Source organism: Lithobates pipiens, unplaced genomic scaffold (genome assembly GCF_037356315.1).
Source record: "Lithobates pipiens isolate NorthernLeopardFrog02 unplaced genomic scaffold, aLitPip1_a1.2 Scaffold_19, whole genome shotgun sequence".
Lineage (NCBI taxonomy): Eukaryota > Metazoa > Chordata > Amphibia > Anura > Ranidae > Lithobates > Lithobates pipiens.
In genome coordinates this window covers 67771835-67792395 of record NW_027507764.1, presented here as the reverse complement: position 1 = coordinate 67792395, position 20561 = coordinate 67771835, and the positions used below count along the sequence as shown (strand labels likewise).

The 20561-nt window shown below is 42.1% G+C and overlaps 1 protein-coding gene across 1 annotated transcript in view; it reads left to right on the top strand.

Moving 5' to 3' along the window:
* Window positions 1-18961, top strand: part of LOC143996041 (uncharacterized) — a 693822-nt gene extending 674861 nt beyond the window's left edge. Inside the window, exon 11 of the mRNA XM_077490846.1 lies at window positions 18743-18961. Coding sequence (XP_077346972.1) covers window positions 18743-18916 — 174 coding nt within the window. The 3' untranslated portion in view covers window positions 18917-18961. The remainder of the gene's footprint in view (window positions 1-18742) is intronic.
* The last annotated feature ends 1600 nt before the right edge of the window (window positions 18962-20561 follow it).

Sequence of the window (20561 nt, the reverse complement as noted above, 5' to 3'; positions counted from 1 at the left end):
GAAGTTAGAAGCTGATTGGTTTCTATGCACAGCTGTACAGGATTTCGCACTCCAGTTTTAGTAATTCAACCTCAGTGTATTAAATGCACATATTGAAATGAATGGTCTGGCTGCAGGGTCCATTTAAGGGTTAGCATTCATTACCCAGATGCAACAACACCCCCTATAGTTCAAATGGATGTATTGCTGTGTGTTGTATTGTCAGTAACTTACTTATACAAATTCAGGACTTGTATAAATATGTGTTTCCTGGTGTGTGTTTAACAGATTTTAAGCTCTTTGCAACCTTATTGACTTGAATAAAAATGCCCCAGGCAAAATCAATGACAAACTATATTTACTCTCTGGACATGATGGCATTATCTAAAGATAAGCAAATCAAAGTGTAAACAAAATAAACCCTTTTATCTGGCAATGGAGATAAGATGCAACATTGTTTGTCCTTTAATAGCTGTTATCTGGAGCAGCTCTGTTACAGCGGAAGAGTCCCAGGTGATCTTTATTAGGTTAATTAAGAGCAGAAGATTTGTTCAGCCATTTTGTATCAAAGGAGGAAAGTAGCTCTTTTCTTTTCACAGTCTGATATGATGTATTTGACCAGTGGAAAATGATAAGGGTTTCTGGGCTATTTATACATATGCGATGTTGGGAATGTGTCTCTATACAATGCACCTTAATTACAGATTACAAATAAATGGTTGAAGATATGACTTAAGATGTGTAATTAAAAGCTGACACTTCAGTGCAATTCACTGCAGACCTCTTTGACAATGGGCTGATTGATAGGTGGAGGAGCGATTAAAGAGACCCAGTCACCAGACTATTCATTTCAACAGCAATCTTCTCATGAGATTATACAGTGCATCCAGAAAATATTCACAGCGCATCACTTTTTACATATTTTGTTATGTTACAGCCTTATTCCAAAATAGATTAAATTCATTATTTTCCTCAAAATTCTACAAACAATACCCCATAATGACAATGTGGAAGAAGATTGTTTGAAATCTTTTCAAATGTATTAAAATTAAGTATTCACAGCCTTTGATATGACACTCAAAATTGAGCTCAGGTGCCTCCTGTTTCCACTGATCATCCTAGAGAAGTTTCTACAACTTGATTGGAGTCGTCCTGTAATAATTCAGTTGATTGGACATGATTTGGAAAGGCACAAACCTGTCTATATAAGGTCCCACAGTTAACAGTGCATGTCAGAGCACAAACCAAGCCATGAAGTCCAAGGAATTGTCTGTAGACCTCCAAGACAGGATTGCACGGAGGCACAGATCTGGGGAAGGGTATAGAAATGCTTCTGCAGCATTGAAGGTCCCAATATGCACAGTGGCCTCCATCATCCGTAAATGGAAGATGTTTGGAACCACCAGGACTCTAGACTTTACAGGATTTTCTAGAGTGGCCGCCCGGCCAAACTAAGCAATCAGGGGAGGAAAAGCCTTGGAGGTGACCAAGATCCCGATGGTCACTCTGACAGAGCTCCAGCTTTTATCTTTTCAGATGCATTGTATGTGTATTTCTTAGATGAACTGTATGTGCATTTACAGTATTGCACATACAGTTCATGACATTAAAACCTGGAATTCTACTTCATTTGGGCCAAGCTATATTACAGCACACACAGCAGCTACATGGTTTAGTATTGGAAATAGTTCATGTGGGCCAGCTAGGAACAAACAAATTATGTTAAGTGAAAATCTGGAATTTTACTTTAAATCTCTCCGCTGAGACTGGTTGTGCCCACTAGCCATGGTGTCGCTCCATGCCCCATCATTGCTGTCAGTGATAGAAATAGAGGTCCATCACTGGTGCCATTGGAAGGAAGAGGGGGAGAATTAGTGCCCCATCATTGATGTAAGTGGAAGGAATAGCACACTATCATTGATGTAAGTGGAAGGAATAGTGCCCCATCATTGATGTAAATGGAAGGAATAGTGCCCCATTATTGATGTGTGGAAGGAATAGCGCCCCATCATTGGTGTCAGTGCTGACAGGCATTCAGGCCTTCAGTCCCTTATAAATTTAAAGAAATAAGTGGGATTTTTTTTAGTGCTGGTTGCATCTAAAATGTTAAGTAGCAATTTTTAAAGATGAATTCCAGGTATGGATATTTTTGCATTTTTACATTGGTCCAGCTTGGATTAATGTAACTATGCATATGCCATATCTGCTATAAGCTGGAAATCACTGTAGTAAACACTACTGCTACTCCAGTGATCCCTGCTAACTTCTGGGTTAGAGTTGCCACCTCATTCCTTTAAACCCAAATACCAATTAATTACACAGGTTCTGTGGCTGATTAAGGTGGTAATTAAACTCAATTTGGTGTCTTATCTGCATTAAATTGGCCTCAGATCCTATGTATTTAATATATGTTCAGTTTTAAAGCGATGAGGTGGCAACCCTATTCTGGGTCTCATGCTGAGCAGCTGCCTTGCTCCTTATTAAACCCAGGAAGTCGCCTGCTTGGTACGGGCGTCACATTTTCTCAATGAATGCAAAGCATTCCCTGATTGCACAAGGTGGAGCTCATAAACTCCCCACCCCGCCTTTCAACCTCATCCAATCAGAGAACGCTTTGCATTTATTGAGAACATACAAAGGGATCTCTGAGCGGTGCCCATGCTGAGCATTAAGGATGGGCTTGGGTGTGTTTGCACACTCCATGTACAGAGCCCGCTAGTAAGTCGGCACGGCGCTGTGCTAATCACAAGCAGTGAGCCATTTTCCCGATGTGTGGCTGTAGAGATCGGGTAATGTCTCACTGCCTGTGATTAGCGCAGTGCCGTGCCGGCTTCCTGGTGGGCTCTGCACGTGGAGTGTGCGAACACGCCGGAGCTCATCCCTACTGAGCAGGGGTCCTTGTATGTTTATAATGCACCAGGGCAGCTGATCAGCATGGGATCCCGTAGTAAGTAGAGATCACTGGGTAGCGGTATCTATTACAATGATTTCAAGCTTCTAGAGCGATCCCATAGGTATTGCAAATGCATAGTTACATGTGAAAATAAAAGCGAAGCTGTAAACAATTAACTAATATACATACTTCAATAAGTGTACAAAACTGAAAAAATTATACAATATATAGCATATGTAAATCCAAAAAAAGTTGAAAAGACATACAAAACGAGTATCTTCACACTCTGTGATAGGAAAACACCTTTGTGAGCAGTCCCTGATCAACAGTAATTGTCTGTTGGTATATGGTGCACCCGACAGAACGTGCAACACAGCTCCTTCCCAGAACTAATGGGCCACTATAAAATAGATGATAATAGAGTGCCGTGGGGATTAAAGTGATTGTAAAGGATCGTTTTTCTTTTTTTAATTTAAAATAACAAACATATCATACTTACCTCCACTGTGCAGCACATTTTGCACAGAGTGGCCCCGATCCTCGACTTCTGGGGTCTCCTGGTGGCTCTCGCGGCTCCTTCTCTTATCAGATAACCCCCTAGTAGAAGCGTTCTCCTGCAGGATCACCTTGCGGGCGCGCTCCAGAGTCCAGCATTTGGTGGCCATAGACATGAATGACGGACTCGCGCTCCGCCCCCCGGCGCCTGCGTCATTGGATTTGATTGACAGCAGCGGGAGCCAATGGCTGCGCTGCTATCAATCTATCCAATCAAGAGCCGGAACCCCATGGAGAGAGGGTCTCCGCCATGCGAGATACAGGCCTCAGGTAAGTAAAATTGGTAGTGCTGGGGGGACCGGTGACTGCCAGAAATGTTTTCACCTTAATGCATAGAATGCACTTAGGTGAAATAACAGAAGGGTTTACAACCCCTTTAAGGTCTCCCTCCAGACCACAAGCCTCCCCCGCGTGAATCACCAAAGGATGCACCGCCAGGTATCACTCAAAAGTAGAATATAAAAGAACATTTTCATAGTGTAAAACCACATATCAAGCATTTATTAAATATAAAAGATAACAGATAAAGCAACCAATGGCGTTCCTACGGGCTTGTATCGACCGTGTCCCGAACGTCCGATTGAGTCAGCATGCGTAGTGACATCACCGTCGTTGGCCCCATCCAAGCTGGATGTAACAATATCCATACCTGCAATTCATCTTTAAATATTTTTTGAAGTTCTGCTATATGAGGGAGAACACGTAACAAATATAAAGTTTGTATTATCCCAATTTGGCTGCAAAAATAGAAATACAATTTAAGGATACTAAATGTAGAAATCACAAATGAGGACTTCTTTTATTCTTCATTCCATATCTCAGAAACGTGCTATGTTCCTGGCAAATGCAGAAATTAAAGTGATAACAGCAAATGATACAGCAGCAACCACAAATGACATGGTTAATGGAATCCTACATTAACAACTGGACAGGTTGACAGGCTGCAGGAAAACAAGATACCATCTTCACCTCTGATTGCCAGTGGTAATCGTTGACATTAAATCACAAGCGTACAATATTCCTATTTCATATATGATATTAAATTTAGAAGTGAAAGAGCTGAGAAAACAATTAGCAGCCTAAGTAGATGAATTTGCTGACCTTATACATGTGAATCAGATTCATATTCTGATAATAGTTTCCAATGGCAGTCCCCTCCTGTGAATAAATGTGAGCTCACATAGAATATATTACATTCGCATGTAAATAGAGGTGAGAGGTGCAATTCTACTCACACACAAAGATAACCCTCTGATTCCCTTCTTCCAGTTACACTTCGCTATGGCTTTCCTATGCTGCTAATGTTTGTATGAATCATTCCGTTTTGATGGAGAAAAATCCAGTTTCAATAACCACTTGCCGACCAGCCACCGTCATTACACTGCGGGAGGTCGGTTCTTTCACCTGAATCGCTGTAGCTGTACAACGGCTCCTTCAAAAGCCATAGCAGGCGCGCTTGCCTGCTGCACAACGGGGGAACCGATGCACGTGGCTGGCGCCCGCGATGTCCGCCGGCCACTTGCGATCACGGGAAAGAGAGCAAGAACTGGGATCTGTCAATGTAAACAGATTAACATTCTGACATTTTTATCATTATTATTTATCCACATGATTGGGAACAGCGATCTCTCTCCTCCTCCAGTCAGTCCCCTCCCCCCACAGTTAGACACACCTCCCAGTGAACACATTTAATCTCTTGATCGCCCCCTAGTGTTAACCCCTTCCCTTCCAGGGACATTTACATGGTAATCAGTGCATTTTGTATAGCACTGATCGCTGTATAAATGTCACTAGTCCCAAAAAAGTGTCAAAGGTGTCCGATCTGTCCGCCGCAATGTCGCAGCCCTGCAAAAAATTGCAGCTCACCGCTATTACTAAATAAAATCTAATAAAAATGCCATAAATCTATTCCCTTTCTTGTAGACGTGATAGCTTTTGTGCAAACCAATCAATATACTCTTTTTGCGATTTTTTTTTTTTTTTCTGTACCAAAGGTATGTAGAAGAATACATATTGGCCTAAACTGATGAAGAATTTTATTTTATTTTTTTTAATTTGGGATATTTATTATAGCAAAAAGTTAAAAAATGCTGTTTTATTTTTTCAAAATTGTTGTTCTTTTTTTTGTTTATAGCGCAAAAAATAAAAACCACGGAGGTGATCAAATACCACCAAAAGAAAGTTCGATTTGTGGGAAAAAAAGGACAACAATTTTGTTTGGGTACAACGTTGCACGGCCGCGCAATTGTCAGTTAAAAAGACGCAGTGCCAAATAACAAAAAATGACCTGGTCATTAAGGGGGAAAATCTTCCATTCTTTAAGTGGTTAACAATTAACATAAAATGTCAGGCTGTACTGAAAGTAATGCAAAAAGGGACATCATTTTTTTTGTTAACTTACATAGATTGTTCAAATTTCAGGTTAGTAGAGTAACTCTTTCTCTATATTACTCTTTTTCTTTTTCATTAAAAAATGAAAAAGAGGAGGCTCATCCATTTCACCTTTAGCAGCGAATTCTCTTTGCTTTGATAGAAGAAGAGTTACTCTACCAACACGTGACATATGAACGACCCATATAGGTTTATAAAAAAAGAAGGTCATGCCCACTTTTGCATTACTTTTGGTAGATACCTCATACCATACATGGCAGATATGCAAGAAAACCACAATTCTCCCTTTCTTAAGGCCATAGTCTAACCCATTCATTTTAGAAAAATATTTAAATTAGAAAAAAGGCCATATGATTGGCCCTCCGATATCATGTGTATTTTTACAAAGTTGTGAACTCAAATTATTTACTTTGGAGAGTGCATCTTTCTTACTCAGACACAATTACTTTTTGTTTGACAACCAGTGATGCATACAGAAATGGGGGGCTTCAATGGGGGCAAAGTTTGACCCCTACATATGACAGTATATATAAGGGATGGTGGGAGAAACCGCTCACCTATACCTGCCACTTTTTTAGGTACACCTGTTCAATTGCTTGGTAACACATATTGCTAATCAGCCAATCACATGGCAGCAACTCAGTGCATTTAGGTATCTAGACGTGGTGAAGGTGACTTGCTGAAGTTCAAACTGAGCACCAGAATGGGGAAGAAAGGGGATTTAACCACTTGCCGACCAGCCGCCAGAGTTATACTACAGCAAGGTGGCTCTGCTGCGTGAATTACCATACCGGTACGGCAGCCACTCGCGATCATGGGAAAGAGAGGCAGAATGGGGATCTGCCTGTGTAAACAAGGCAGATCCCAGTACTGACAGCAGAGGAGAGTTCAGCTGTTCCTAGTGATCAGGAACAGCGCTCTCTCTCGTCTCCCAGTCATTCCATCCCCCATAGAAACACTTCCCTAGGGAACACTTAACTCCTTGATTGCCCCTAGTGTTAAGCCCTTCCCTGCCAGTGTCATTTATACATTGATCAGTGCATTTTTATAGCACTAATCACTCTATTGTTGTCTCTGGTCACCCAAGATTGTCATTTAGGGTCAGATTTGTCCGCCACAATGTCGCAGTCCCACAAAAAAATCACATATCAACGCCATAACTAGTAAAAACAATAAAAAAAAATAATTCCCTAAATCTTTCCTCTATTTTGTAAACGTTATAACTTTTGCGCAAACCAATCAATACACGCTTATTGGGGTTTTCTTTTACCAAAAATATGTAGCAGAATATATATTGGCCTAAACTAATAAATAAATTTGGTTTTTATTTTTATTGAGGGATATGTATTATAGCAGAAAGTAAAAAATATTGTTGTTTTTTTTCAAAATTGTCGCTTTTTGTTTTGTTTATAGCACAAAAAAATTAAAACTGCAGAAGTGGTCAAATACCACCAAAAAAAGCTCTATTTGTGGGGAAAAAGGGACATCAATCTTGTTTTAGTAGTGTCACACGATCACGCAATTGTCAGTTAAAGCGACCTGCCGTATCGCAAAAAATGGCTTGGTAATTAAGGGTGTAAATCCCTCCGGGGTTGAAGTGGTTAAGTGACTTTGAGCGTGGCATATTTGTTGTTGGTGTCATGCAGGCTGGTCTGGGTATTTCAAAAACTGCTGATCTACTGGGATTTTCACGCACGACCATCTCTAGGGTTTACAGGGAACGGTCCGAACAATTTCCATTGAGGCTTCAAGCAAGGCCTCTTCCCTCACCTATTTTTGGCAATTGCATACACTTTTCTGAACAAGTTATATATTTGTATTATTTAAAAATATTTGTCAGATTTTGACTTGAAAGGTTTTTATGCAATCATTTCTACCAGCCATAGTCCCCTCTGGCTTTCCCACGTGCAGGGCTTCGTATTATGTACATTATCTTTTATGGCTACAATTGTCCTTGCCAACTGGAAATTCTTGAATATATCTCTACGGAAAAAAATTATAATAGACATTGTCACCCAAATTTATCACACCTAAAATGCTGTAATTTCTTATTGTTCACGGTGTATTTTTTTTTTTTTCTTAGATTTGTTCTTTTTATGCCATACTTTTTATATCTTTGACAAGGCAGCAGTTATATGACTTTGGACATTTCTATGTTTAAAAAAAAAAATAGCTGACTTTCCAAATTTGATGTGTGTCTGTGAGGTTGCCATTCTGCCAAATAAGAAGTAATAATGAGCTACTAGTCCATGAAGCAGCTCTAAAATACGCTTCACAAGACGTCCAGGGAGTTGCATTACTCATCCAGCTTAATAAGATAATGTGACCTCGGCGATGGAAGGATTAATTGGCAGCAAGTAGCAGTTTGTTCATTCCTGAGCTCCAGAATGTTCTTATAGCGAATATGAAACCGTGACCAAGACTTTATTTTCACTGATTCTTTTTCCCTCCTTAAAGAACTAAATTGCAGGGGAAAGAAAAATGGTCTTTATATACCCATCTTTTTTTAGAGCTCATCTCTGAGCAAGTATTGGGCCCCTTTCACACTGGGGTGGTTTTCAGGCACTTTAAAGCTGGAAATAGCCTCTGCCTAAAAACTGCCTCCCATTCAGTGCAGTGTCACTTTGCGGGGTGCTTGCAGGATGTTACCAAAAGACCTGCAAGCAGCATCTTTGGGGCAGCTTGGGAGCACTGTATTTAGCGCTCCCAAAACGCCCAGTCCATTGCAATGAATGGGCAGTGCTTCCAAAGCACCTTGAAAGCGCTGCAAAACCGGAGTTCTTAACTCTTTATGTGGGGTTAAAACCGCCCCCGCTAGTGGGCCAAAAGCACCGCTAAAACGGCGCTAACAGCCGGCGCTGTCAGTGTGAAAGGGGTATTAACCACTGTTTAATTCAGTCTGCAGTTATTTTTGTTTGTTTTGAAAGGTAAGAAGCTTTCAAATCTGCCATCTAGGTCCCAAGCCATTTCTGGCTGCAGGGGATTTGGGGTGCCCAAATATGAGCTTTAATGTTTTTTAGTTTTGCATGGCTGATCTCAGTTTAATGCTAGGCATACATGTAAAGATTGTTTGATTTAATCAGTGGTCTCCAAACCTTTCAGTAGGAGGGCCACATTGTATATTTTACAAATATTTGCATGGCTTAAAAAAAAAATGTTTTAATAAAAGTAACTTTAGACATCCAGGATCACCTGTCAGAGAACCCCTTACATGTGTGTGTACAGCAGAGTCCCCCCAACCTTACATCCATGTGTGAATGAATGAATGAAATACTTGTATAGCGCACAATGCGAACTGAATCGCCTCTAGGCGCTGTGGCGAGCTTTGATCGTCTGCTAAAAGAGGAAGGTCTTGAGTTTTTTCCTAAAAGCCAGGTGATTTTCTTCCAGGCGGATGTTGATTGGTAGAGCATTCCATTGCCGAGGCCCTTGGACAGCGAATCTCCGATCACCCTTGGATTTATGTGTGCCGAGCAGAGTCCTCTCTTACATCCAGGGCAAGCCCTACCATGGGTCCCAGTGGGTCCATTGGACCCAGGCAGCACTTTGAGAGGATCAGCAAATTGAACCATGCCTGCCCCTCCTTCTCTTCTATTTACCCAGCAAATTGATGACCAAGATTTTTTTTTTCCAGCAGTCTTGGGTGTCATGATGATAACTGCCCCCTGTGCCGCTCTGTGTGCCCCTATGCTACCCTAGCCCACTCCTATACTGCCCTAGCCTTTCTGTATACTACCCTAGCCAGTCTATATACTACCCCAGTCTCTCTATATACTACCCCAGCCTGCCCCTATACTGCTCTAGCCTGTCTATATACTACCCTAGCCTGCCCCTATACTGCCTTAGTCTGTAAATATACTACCCTAGCCTGTCCATATACTACCCTAGCATGCCCATTTACTACCCTAGCCTGTTCATATACTACCCTAGCCTGCCCCTATACTACCAGAGCCTGTTGATATACTGCCCTAATTCACATACCATTGAACATAATAATGGTATGTCATATAATTTTTCATATAGACATGGTTCTGTTGCATGTAAATCTGACTTCCTGATAAATTAAATTTTTGTTTTAATTATTATGATATTAAATAATGGATGTGGGGGCATTTTGGTGGGAGTGATTTTTTTTTTGGGTGGGGGGGGGGGCAGCAACAGAGTCCTGCCCTACATCCATGTGTACCCAGAAGAGTCCCACCTTACATCCATGTGTGTCCAACAGAGTCCACTATTAATATTGATGATTGAACATTTCCAGAATAGACACTGTCTCAGATCCCTGGTAATGCTAAAAGTGAGGGGGGAGAAAAGAGACAAGCCTCTTTAAAGAATAATGGGATTTTAAACCTTAACGAAGCAATCATGCGAAACATGTTGGTTCGGCTTATCAACGCATCAGATTACAATTGTCAAGTATTGTCTCATGGTCCATCAAATACGCTATGAATATGTATTTTTATATGTTTTTGATACGATTAATACATTTATATCTTTTTTTTTAAATTGGTGTCTTGTGTGCCTACCCTATCAATAGACCTTGTCTCAATTAAAATCCCATTGTTCTTTAAAGAGACTTGTCTCTTTTATCCCCCCCTCTCTTTTAGAATCCACTATTATGTGCCCAGAAGAGTCCTGCCTTACATCCATGTGTGCCCAAAAGAGTCCCACCTTACATCCTTATGTGCCCAGAAGAGTCCCGCCTTAGATCCATGTGTGTCCAGAAGAGTCCTACATCACATCCATGTGTGCCCAGAAGAGTCCCCCCTTACATCCATTTGTGCCCAGCAGAGTCCCCCCTTACATCCATGTGTGCCGAGCATAGTCCCCCCCTTACATCCATGTGTGCCCAGCAGAGTCCCCCCCTTACATCCATGTGTTTCCGAGCAGAGTCCCCCCTAACATCCATGTGTGCCCAGCAGAGTCCCCTCTTTCATCCATGTGTGCCCAGCAGAGTCCCCCCTTTCATCCATGTGTGCCCAGCAGAGTCCCCCCTTTCATCCATGTGTGTCCAGCAGAGTTCCCCCTTTCATCCATGTGTGCCCAGCAGAGTTCCCCCTTTCATCCATGTGTGCCCAGCAGAGTTCCCCCTTTCATCCATGTGTGCCCAGCAGAGTCCCCCCTTTCATCCATGTGTGCCCAGCAGAGTCCCCCCTTTCATCCATGTGTGCCCAGCAGAGTCCCCCCTTTCATCCATGTGTGCCCAGCAGAGTCCCCCCTTTCATCCATGTGTGCTCAGCAGAGTCCCCCCTTACATCCATGTGTGCCCAGCAAAGTCCCCCCCTTACAGCTATGTTTGCCCAACAGAGTCCCCCCTTACATCCATGTGTGCCAAGCATAGTCTGCCCCATACTAGGCCAGAGACAGAGCAGGTCTAAACAGAGGAAGTTCAGTCCTCCTGTAAATGCTGGAGGAGGGGCAACATGGTATTGGTTGCTAGGATGCTAGTCCTAGCAATCTACCACGAAAAAGGTTGGGAAGGGTCATAGCGGTGAATGTGTGCTGGTCTCTGTATTACGATATGCAAACCAGTTTATAAACTGCCAGCCAGCCCAGGGTATTTTGATGGACAGTTGCCCGCATAAAAGCTTGTAGCAGGACTGGATTTGGCCCATTGGCCATAGTTTGGAGAACCCTAGTTTTGGTCATTTGGATGTTTAGTCATTAAACTATTGTTTAATGCAGCACAAACTTAGAGTTTGCATTTAAAGTAGATGTAATGCAAATTTAAAATCTTATGTGAGCTTTGCCATGTTAATGTAATTAAATAAGTAATTTTCAGTATTTTAATATCTGCCGCTTTGATGAAAGGTGATCTTTCCCTGAAGGTCTTTGTTCAGGCAGTTACTGTTATAAAAGACAATGCTCTGCTTCTGTCTCCCATTTGTGCTGACAAATGTCATGCAGCCATCACCAAAGCACACGTAGACAGTAAGTGGCTGCAAGAGATTAACAGCAGCGAGATGCCACAAGGGATTAAAAAATGCAAAAACAAGAATTTCATTCACAACTAATTTAAAAGGACCATAGATTTAAAACAGTACTTCCTGGATTCAAAGATTTTAAACGTACTGATAATATATATAGGTTAAATGGATTTTCTTCTTTCTTTCTTTTTTTTTTTTTTAAATCTTTTATTTATTCCATAAGACAAGAAAACACAGAGCACATCTTCTTCAGATATATACAAATATAAAGGAAAAAAAATGATAATGACAACAGTTCAGATAAATCAAACTTATATCATTCATCTAAAACATATCGTCTCAAACATATATATAAACTGATGAACATATTTACTCTTCCCAACGGTCACCTGACCCTCTTACGCTATTTTTCCATATCTAGGTATCTGTTCCATCAAGTTATACCCTTTTCCCATATGTGTCCCTGTACTTCCTGCCTCAAATTTTCCCAAACTTAATAAAACCAAAGAAACCTGCCCCCCCCCCAAAAAAAGGGAGGGGGGAGGGAAACCAACCCTCCCCTTCCAATAATAAGAAGACTGAGTAAATGGATTTTCTTAAAGGTCTAATAAAAATGGATGGAATGAGAATTTTGGTTGTGTAATGCCGTGTTCACACGATCGGACTTTCCAGCAGACTAGATCCGACGGGATCAGTCCGTCGGACAATCCGATCGTTATTCGTTTTAAGAACGGACCTAGAAATAGAACATGTTTCAAATATGTCCGACGGACTCAAATCCTATCAGGAAAACCGTTCTTCTGTATGCTGGTCCAACGGACCAAATACGACACAAGGGAAGCTATTGGCTACTGGCTATTGAACTTCCTTTTTTAGTTCCGTCTTACATCATCACTTAGTCCGTTCGTGTGTGGCCAAGTCCGTTCGTTTGGAAGTCCGTCGGAACTCCGCTGAAAAGTCTGTCGGGAAGACCATCGGAACTAGTCTGCAGCAAAGTCCAGTCGTCTGTATGCGGCATAACAGTTGCGCCTATTGTTTTTTTAATTTGCTCACTCTGAAACAATTCCACTGTTCTCTAAATAGGGGCTGGTTGTCTAAATAGTGGCTGGTTGGTATGTCAGGAATCCAGCGCCATCATGTACAGTATGTGACAAATTTCTGAAATGTTGGATTGGATGCCCAAACCTTTTGATTTGTTGCTAGTTTTAAAAGGCAATTTCTTTTGAGGGGAAATGGGAAAGCCTGTTCAGTTATCTTTTCTTCACTGTTGACTGGGACTCAGTAAGTGGATTTCTGCCTACTACATCTTGTAAAGCTGGCCATACATGGATTGAGATTTGGCCGGTTCAGCAGGGCCCATGAATCAGCTAGCCAGTTGTACACAAGGATCTAATTGATCATCTTGTGTACAACCAGCCTGTCAGGTTTTTACCAAATGATCAGTGCCAGCCAGCAACACTGTCTTGTCTTATATATTTATATAAAATATCAATGACTGCAACACTTGGATTTGAACTTATGCCATCTGCTGGTCTATATTTATCACTATAGCTTGTATTTTCTTTGTACATCTGCCCTCATTAATGATTTTAAAGGCTAAGTTCACCTTTTTTTTTCCAGCTCCCCTATGTACCAATATAGCATTAATGTACTTCTTTTTCAAAAATAAAACAGCTTTCCATTAATTCTACCCACGATTACCTCACTCTTCCAATGGCTTAAAAACACATATCCATTGCTTCTGCCTTACTTCCTGATTAGACTTGGGTCATGACACAGGAAGGAGTTGACCACCTGATCTCATTAGCACACACCCTGCATCATCTACCCTCAGCTGGTCAACTCCTAAAGTCTATCTCCTAAAGTCTAATCAGGAAGTAAGGCAGAAGTAATGGAGCATAATTTGTAACCACTTAAGGCCCGGTAGGATTCACCCCCTTAATGAGCAGGCCATTTTTTTGCGATAAGGCACTGCTTCATTTTAATTGACAATTGCGTGGCTGTGCGACCCTGTACCCAAACAAAATTAATGTTCTTTTTTTCCCACAAATAGAGCTTTCTTTTGGTGCTATTTGATTTTGCGCCATAAACAAAAAAGAGCGACAATTTTGAAAAAAAAGAAAACGTTTGCGCAAAAGTTATAGTGTCTACAAATTAGGGGATAGATTTTAGATTTTTAGCGGGACTGCGACTTTGCAGCAGACAGATCGGACACTTTTGACACTTTTTTGGGACCGGTGACATTTATACAGTGATCGGTGCTATAAAAATGCATGGATTACTGTATAAATGTTACTGGCAGGGAATGGGGTTAACACCAGGGGTGATCAAAGGGTTAAATGTGTTCCCTGGGAGGTGTTTCTAAGTGTAAGGGGGTCGGGCTGACTGGAGGAGGAAAGAGATTGCTGTTCCTAATCACTAGGAACAGGCGATCACTCTCAGCTCCCCTGTCAGCACAGGGATCTGCCTTGTTTAAACTGGCAGATCCCCGTTCTGCCTTTGTGTGGAGGGGTGCCTGCTATATCTGTTGCATGACGTAATGTAAATTGACAGCGATTTGCGTTATAGAGCCAACCTGACGCAGTACAACTGCGGTGGCTGGTGTTTAAGTGGTTAAACAACTATGTGAAGAGTGAGATAAGCCTGTGTAGCATAAATGGAAATCTGCTTTATTTTTGATGAAGAAGTACATTAACCACATGGCGACTGGGCCATAGCCGAAAGACTGCTACAGCGTGGTCGGCTTATTCTGGGTGGACGTTCTCACAGATTCGTGCTCCAGCTTGCCCCTGGGAACATCCGTGACCCGGCGCATCACGGATCACAGTAAATGGCCGCTGATAGCGGCCGTTTACCACATGATCGCTCCTTCAAATGACAGAGCTTTACTTGTAAGCCAACCGGCGTGATGTCATGATGCCGGTTCCTCCCTCCCCTCTCTGTACCGATCGGTACAGTGTGAGAGGAGAGAGGGAGAGATCGTTTGCAGCGCTGTGGGCACTACAGATCCAGCCCACAGCACTGCTCAGTGCCCATACTATGCCAGTACTCTGCCATACTCTGTAATACTGTGCAATATTCTGCCAATACTCGCCAATACTCTGTAATATATTTTAACAGTAGCAAAGAATTATTTATTTATTCATTTTTTACCGAATTTTCAGTCTTTTTTGATTTATAGCACAAAAAAATAAAACTTAGCGGTGATTAAATACCACCAAAAGAAAGCTCTATTTGTGTGAAAAAAAGGACAAACATTTCATATGGGTACAGTGTTGCATGACTGAGTAATTGTCATTCAAAGTGTGAGAGTACCGAAAGCTGAAAATTGGTCTGGTTAGGAAGGGGGTTTAAGTGGCCAGTGGGTAAGTGGTTAATGTTATATTGGTACATAGGGGAGTTGGAATTTAGAAAAAAAAATGGTGAACAAAGGTGAACTTGGCCTTTAAAGTGTAGTTACAACATGAAACCCATGCCTCTTCAACAGGCGTGTGTGTTTTCTCATGCCCTGTATAGAGGTCTATCTGTTTCTGACTTATGTCTGACTATCTATGTTTCTGACTTCCCTGTGCACCGTGTATTTGTACTCTGTTTTGCCTTATGCAGATCTTCAGTCCATTTGTCTGCCAAAGCTCCTTCTAGCTCTCTGCAACCTCAAATTGCTTTTCCAACTCTTGGCCTGACCATCAGTCTGCTGACTCTGCTACTGTCTGTTGTTTTCCTGTGAAAATTTGTCTGAGGACTTATACTGCTTTACCATCTGTCCTGCTTGTTGTCGGCTGTGGCCTCTTGTAACACGGAGGGTCCACCAAACTCTGCAATATAGACATTGTGCAGCAAATTTGTGTTTTTTCCCCCTCCAGTGGAATCTGTATATCAGTATATGAAGATCTAAGCCTAGTGACAGTGATAGTTCTGCTGAAACCGTATCCTCAACTTGACATAGAGTTAGTATTTTGGAAATGTGTTCTGTAAGATTCAAGTTTACAGGGCAGATATAAATATGATCTACAGACAACTTCTCCATTGGTGGGCAATTGTTAACGTTCAGCTATTCGATTGTAAATTTGGATCTTTATTGGGTTTTATCTATGCTATAATACCAACTAAATCCCCTGCACCACCCAGATATGAATGGCTACAAGTATGTTACTTATGAATGATTTATTAGCTTTACTTCATATCAAGTCATCATTTGTTCAAATATTTTGCTTTTCTAATGGGCAAATTTCTCATCTGTAAACATACATAGCTTTAGTGATAACCTGTAAACATGTTGGGTTTACCACCCTGTAGTTACTCTTGGGAGTACTTTTCATTAAGGCTAGGTTCACACCATTGCGAATTGGATGCGGATTTACCTGCATCCAAATTGCATAGCAGAAGATTGTGACCGGAGCCGGTGCACACATCCTCGCAGCAGCTCCAATGCAATTTACACAGGAGCCCTGTGCGTCTTTTGGTCCCTTTCAGGTCCAAATTCAGCCAAAAATCCGGACGGAAATCAGACCTGAAACGGTGAATGGGGACGCACTCAGATCCCAAGAATTAAATGCTGCCCCCCCAGAAAAAAAAAATTGCATCCACCAAAAGGCCCCCATATACATTATTTTATATCATGATAATTAAAACTGATTGCACTGATGACACTGGGATTACACTGATGCCCCTGCTCAAACTGCCACCTGTGTCCCAGGAAGTGGCCGTTTATTGTGGCCAGCCTAAGGCACACCTGTGCAGTAATCATGCTGTCTAATCAGCATCTTGATATGCCACACCTGTGAGGTGGACGGATTATCTCAGCAAAGGAGAAGTGCTCACTATAGGCCTTTTGTGTACATATAAGAAGTCGTAGATCTTTAAGTTCAGCTCATGATAAATAGGGATAAAACACAAAAGTGTTGCGTTTATAATTTTGCTAAGTGTGTATATATATATATATATATATATATATATATATTGTAGGGGATCTTCCCGGGGTAGGGTGAGTTTGGACACAGTTCACAGCAGACTTGGAATTTATAAAGCAGACCTTGGCGTTTATTCGTGGTACAAACAGTCCAACAAACAAAAATATACGGCAACACCGTGCTTTTTAAGTACAACAGAAATAAATAAAAAAAACAACCTAGCCTGGCTGGGCGCTTACTAACAGGTTCTTCTCACCTATCTGACACTTATAAACACAGCGTCTTTCGCCTGGATATCGCAGGGTGGGTTTTAGCTCCAGCAGTGGCTGCGCTCGCAGCTTCCTCCAACACACAGACTGTTCATTCCCAGGCTGAGAGCGAGCACCTGCAGGCCCCGCAGAGCCTTTACCTTCCCAGGCTAATTAGGATCAAAGCTCACCTGATCCAAAACCCAGAACTGGACCGGGGGGTGTGTGGAATGACAGGTCCCTCTACCAAACCTACCTGCCATTCCATATAAACCCAGGCCCGGCAAGATTAAATAACAACTCAGCAGCATATTGCTGCTGAGAAACTGATCCATCCTGGACTTACCATCTCACACTGTGTAGCAACCTAGGTGAGATGTACACCCCCTCGACCACTTCTCCAGTGACATGTCTACAAAATATATATATATATATATATATTATGGGAGAGAGTGGGGAAGGGTCAGAGCTCCTGTATTTTTTTTTTTTTTTTTTTTTTTTTTAAATACTGTGTATGTCATCACTGGGGTGATTCACCTTCTCTGCTTGGCCTGGTGACCGATGTCACCAAGAATGAAAGTCATGGGAAATTCAACATTTTACAGCTCTTACTAGAACAAAGAGGTGTGGGTAAATCTTCTAATGCGGACAGCTGCTCCAGTGTCAACTTTCTAAAAAAAAAGGGACATTTTTTTCCCTCTGACTTTCTGTTGTGTTCCTCAGGGAAATATCCCTAGTGTGACCTAGACAGCAAAATATACACTTTGTAGAGTTTTTACCCATTCTGTACTTATCCAAAACTAAAAAATATGTTTGGTCTTTACATACACTTTAATGATCCTATTTTTTATATCCTACAGTTGGGCTTTCAGATCATGAGTATATCATAATCAAAAAGATCAGAACATTCTGTGTCCACTGGGATGTTTGGTTCACATTTCATAAAATAGACAAAACCATAGTTGTCTGCTTTTTTTTTGTCTGGTGTGATCTTTACTATATTGTCCATTTACTCTAGAATATTAGAAGTAGTGGGCATATTTTTCTAAACATTGATGTCAGGTAGTATCTAGCCATGTCAACCTCTTCATTCTCCAACACTTTCCAAGGCTTTCATAGAGGTGCACCTTTAATAGCATTAAAATGACTGACCTCTCATACTGGTCCTGGGCTAGAATCCTGGCGTTTGAAGACCTTCCCCCTCCTTGCTAACCACATTCTGTTTGTTCCCCTCCGGAACATGCATTGAGAATGTAGGAAGACTGCTATTTCTTCTTCTCTTTGAAAGCATCATAGTTCATACTTTGAACTAACAGTGATTGTTGCCTAAAAGCTAAAGTAGACAAATTCACTGCAATAATAGCTCTGGGTACACTTTAGATCTGTACAATATAATGATGCTGTTTATGATACTAAAACTTTTTTTTTTTTCAAATGCAATGTTTCCTGTTGAGAAAAGAAGCCAAATACCCAAAAGCCGATTGACAGGATGTCCTTTTTTTTTTAAGTTATAGCTATTTGTAAGGATACTCTAACGATGAAATGCACTTGGTCTAAGTACCATATTTTGCTCTAAATGTATACAGAAACTATTAGCACAGCTGGCTTGATATTTCCATCTTACCTTTAGAAGTAAACTATGGCTCAACAAATATTTTCTTGCTTACCTCTCCATTGCCCACCCCCCTCTGTTAAAGAAAATAGTTGTGGTGTGCCATTTCTCTGGTCTTCGGAATGCTTTTAGTTTGAGTGTATTTTTCATCCATTAAGAGCTTTGTGAAATTATCATCACGGCATGGCGCTGCCAACTAACCGGTTCACCATATGATTTTTCTACAGCTGTATGTGAAGCTGAAGTGTGATGACCCGCCACTCCTGGAGCACGTTGATCAATTACTTGGTGAACTGGGTGCTGAAGACACACAACAAGATTCTGAAACCGAAGACGCCCCGGTGGACAATATTGATGATGATTTTGTCCAAAGTAGCGATGATGAAGAAATGGAGTCGTGAAATACATATGTTTTAAAAATAAATACATTTTGATTAGTAAACCAATTGTGATCTCTAGTGTTGGCTATTATTAGAAATGGAATACCAGTGTACCAATCTGTAATGCGTTTGTCTTAAATGGAATCAGAGAAAAAAAAAACATACAGAAGAAATAAACTGCAGGCAAAGCTCCGACACCTCTGGCTTAAGTGGTAACTTGCTGTTACCTTCCCCTCCGACACATTCTCATTAATTACTGGCCAAGAGAAATTTGCTAAAAGCGGCCAGAGGTGGGTACAGTTTGCCACACTCAGGAAGTTCATCCTGGAATTTTGCCTGTCAGAACAGCTTGGCATTTGACCATCACTAGAGGCTTTTGGAAACTCCTGCAGGCATGTGAAGGCACCTAATATCTGCAGCACTTCCTCTTCTGTTTAATGATAAAGCCTCTTTAAAAGGGTTAACGTAGGCAGAATGCACGATTTGAAGGTGTCGTTTTATCTTAATAGTGATTGTCCATATGGGACTGGAACAAATGAGGATATACAGGAACAATGTGAAATCAAAAAATCCTTTTTATTTTTAGTTTTTTTTCTACATAGCAACAATCTGTACGAGTATGCAAAGTCTTATGCCCCATAAGCAAGGTCGGACATTCCGACCACAAAATCCATCTGATTTTTTCTGACGGATTTTGGCCGAAACTTGTAGTGATGCACCGAAATTTCAGCCGCCGAAACATATCGGCCGAAAATGCCCTTTTCGGCAATTTGCCGAAAGAGAAAAACGGCCGATAATGGAGCCGAAAATGGGGCGTGGCCTGGGTGGGGGACGGGGCTCCGCCCCCCGCCCCTGGTGACGCCCATCATGGGGGGTGTATAGCGCAGGAGAGACACCTCCGCCGCCTGTTTGATCACAGCGCGGGGAACATCACAGCTTTCATTTCAATAGCTGTGTGTTCCCGGCCGCGCGCCGTCACACGCAGCCCATCCCCCTTGTCCGGGCACTTAGATAGACAGATCATCCGCAGGATTGGACGGATGATCTGTCTATCAAAGTGCCCAGACAAGGGGGAGGGGCTGCGTGTGACGGCGCGCGGCCGGGAACACACAGCTATTGAAATGAAAGCTGTGATGTTCCCGCCGCTGTGATCAAACAGGCGGCGGAAGCGGCTCTCTTCCCTGCACACAGTGCACAGGCTGGCTGCAAAATGGCACACAGGCTGCAATGGGACACACTGGCTGCAATTGGCTGCAATGGGGCACACTGGCTGCAATTGGCTGCAATGGGGCACACTGGCTGCAATTGGCTGCAATGGGGCACACTGGCTGCAATGGGGCACACTGGCTGCAATTGGCTGCAATAGGGCACACTGGCTGCAATGGGGCACACTGGCTGCAATTGGCTGCAATGGGGCACATTGGCTGCAATGGGGCACACTGGCTGCAATGGGGCACACTAGCTGCAATTGGCTGCAATGGGGCACACTGGCTGCAATTGGCTGCAATGGGGCACACTAGCTGCAATTGGCTGCAATGGGGCACACTAGCTGCAATTGGCTGCAATGGGGCACACTGGCTGAAATTGGGCACACTGGCTGCAATTGGCTGCAATGGGGCACACTGGCTGCAATGGAGGATGCCTCCTGTACCACGTCCTCTGTCTC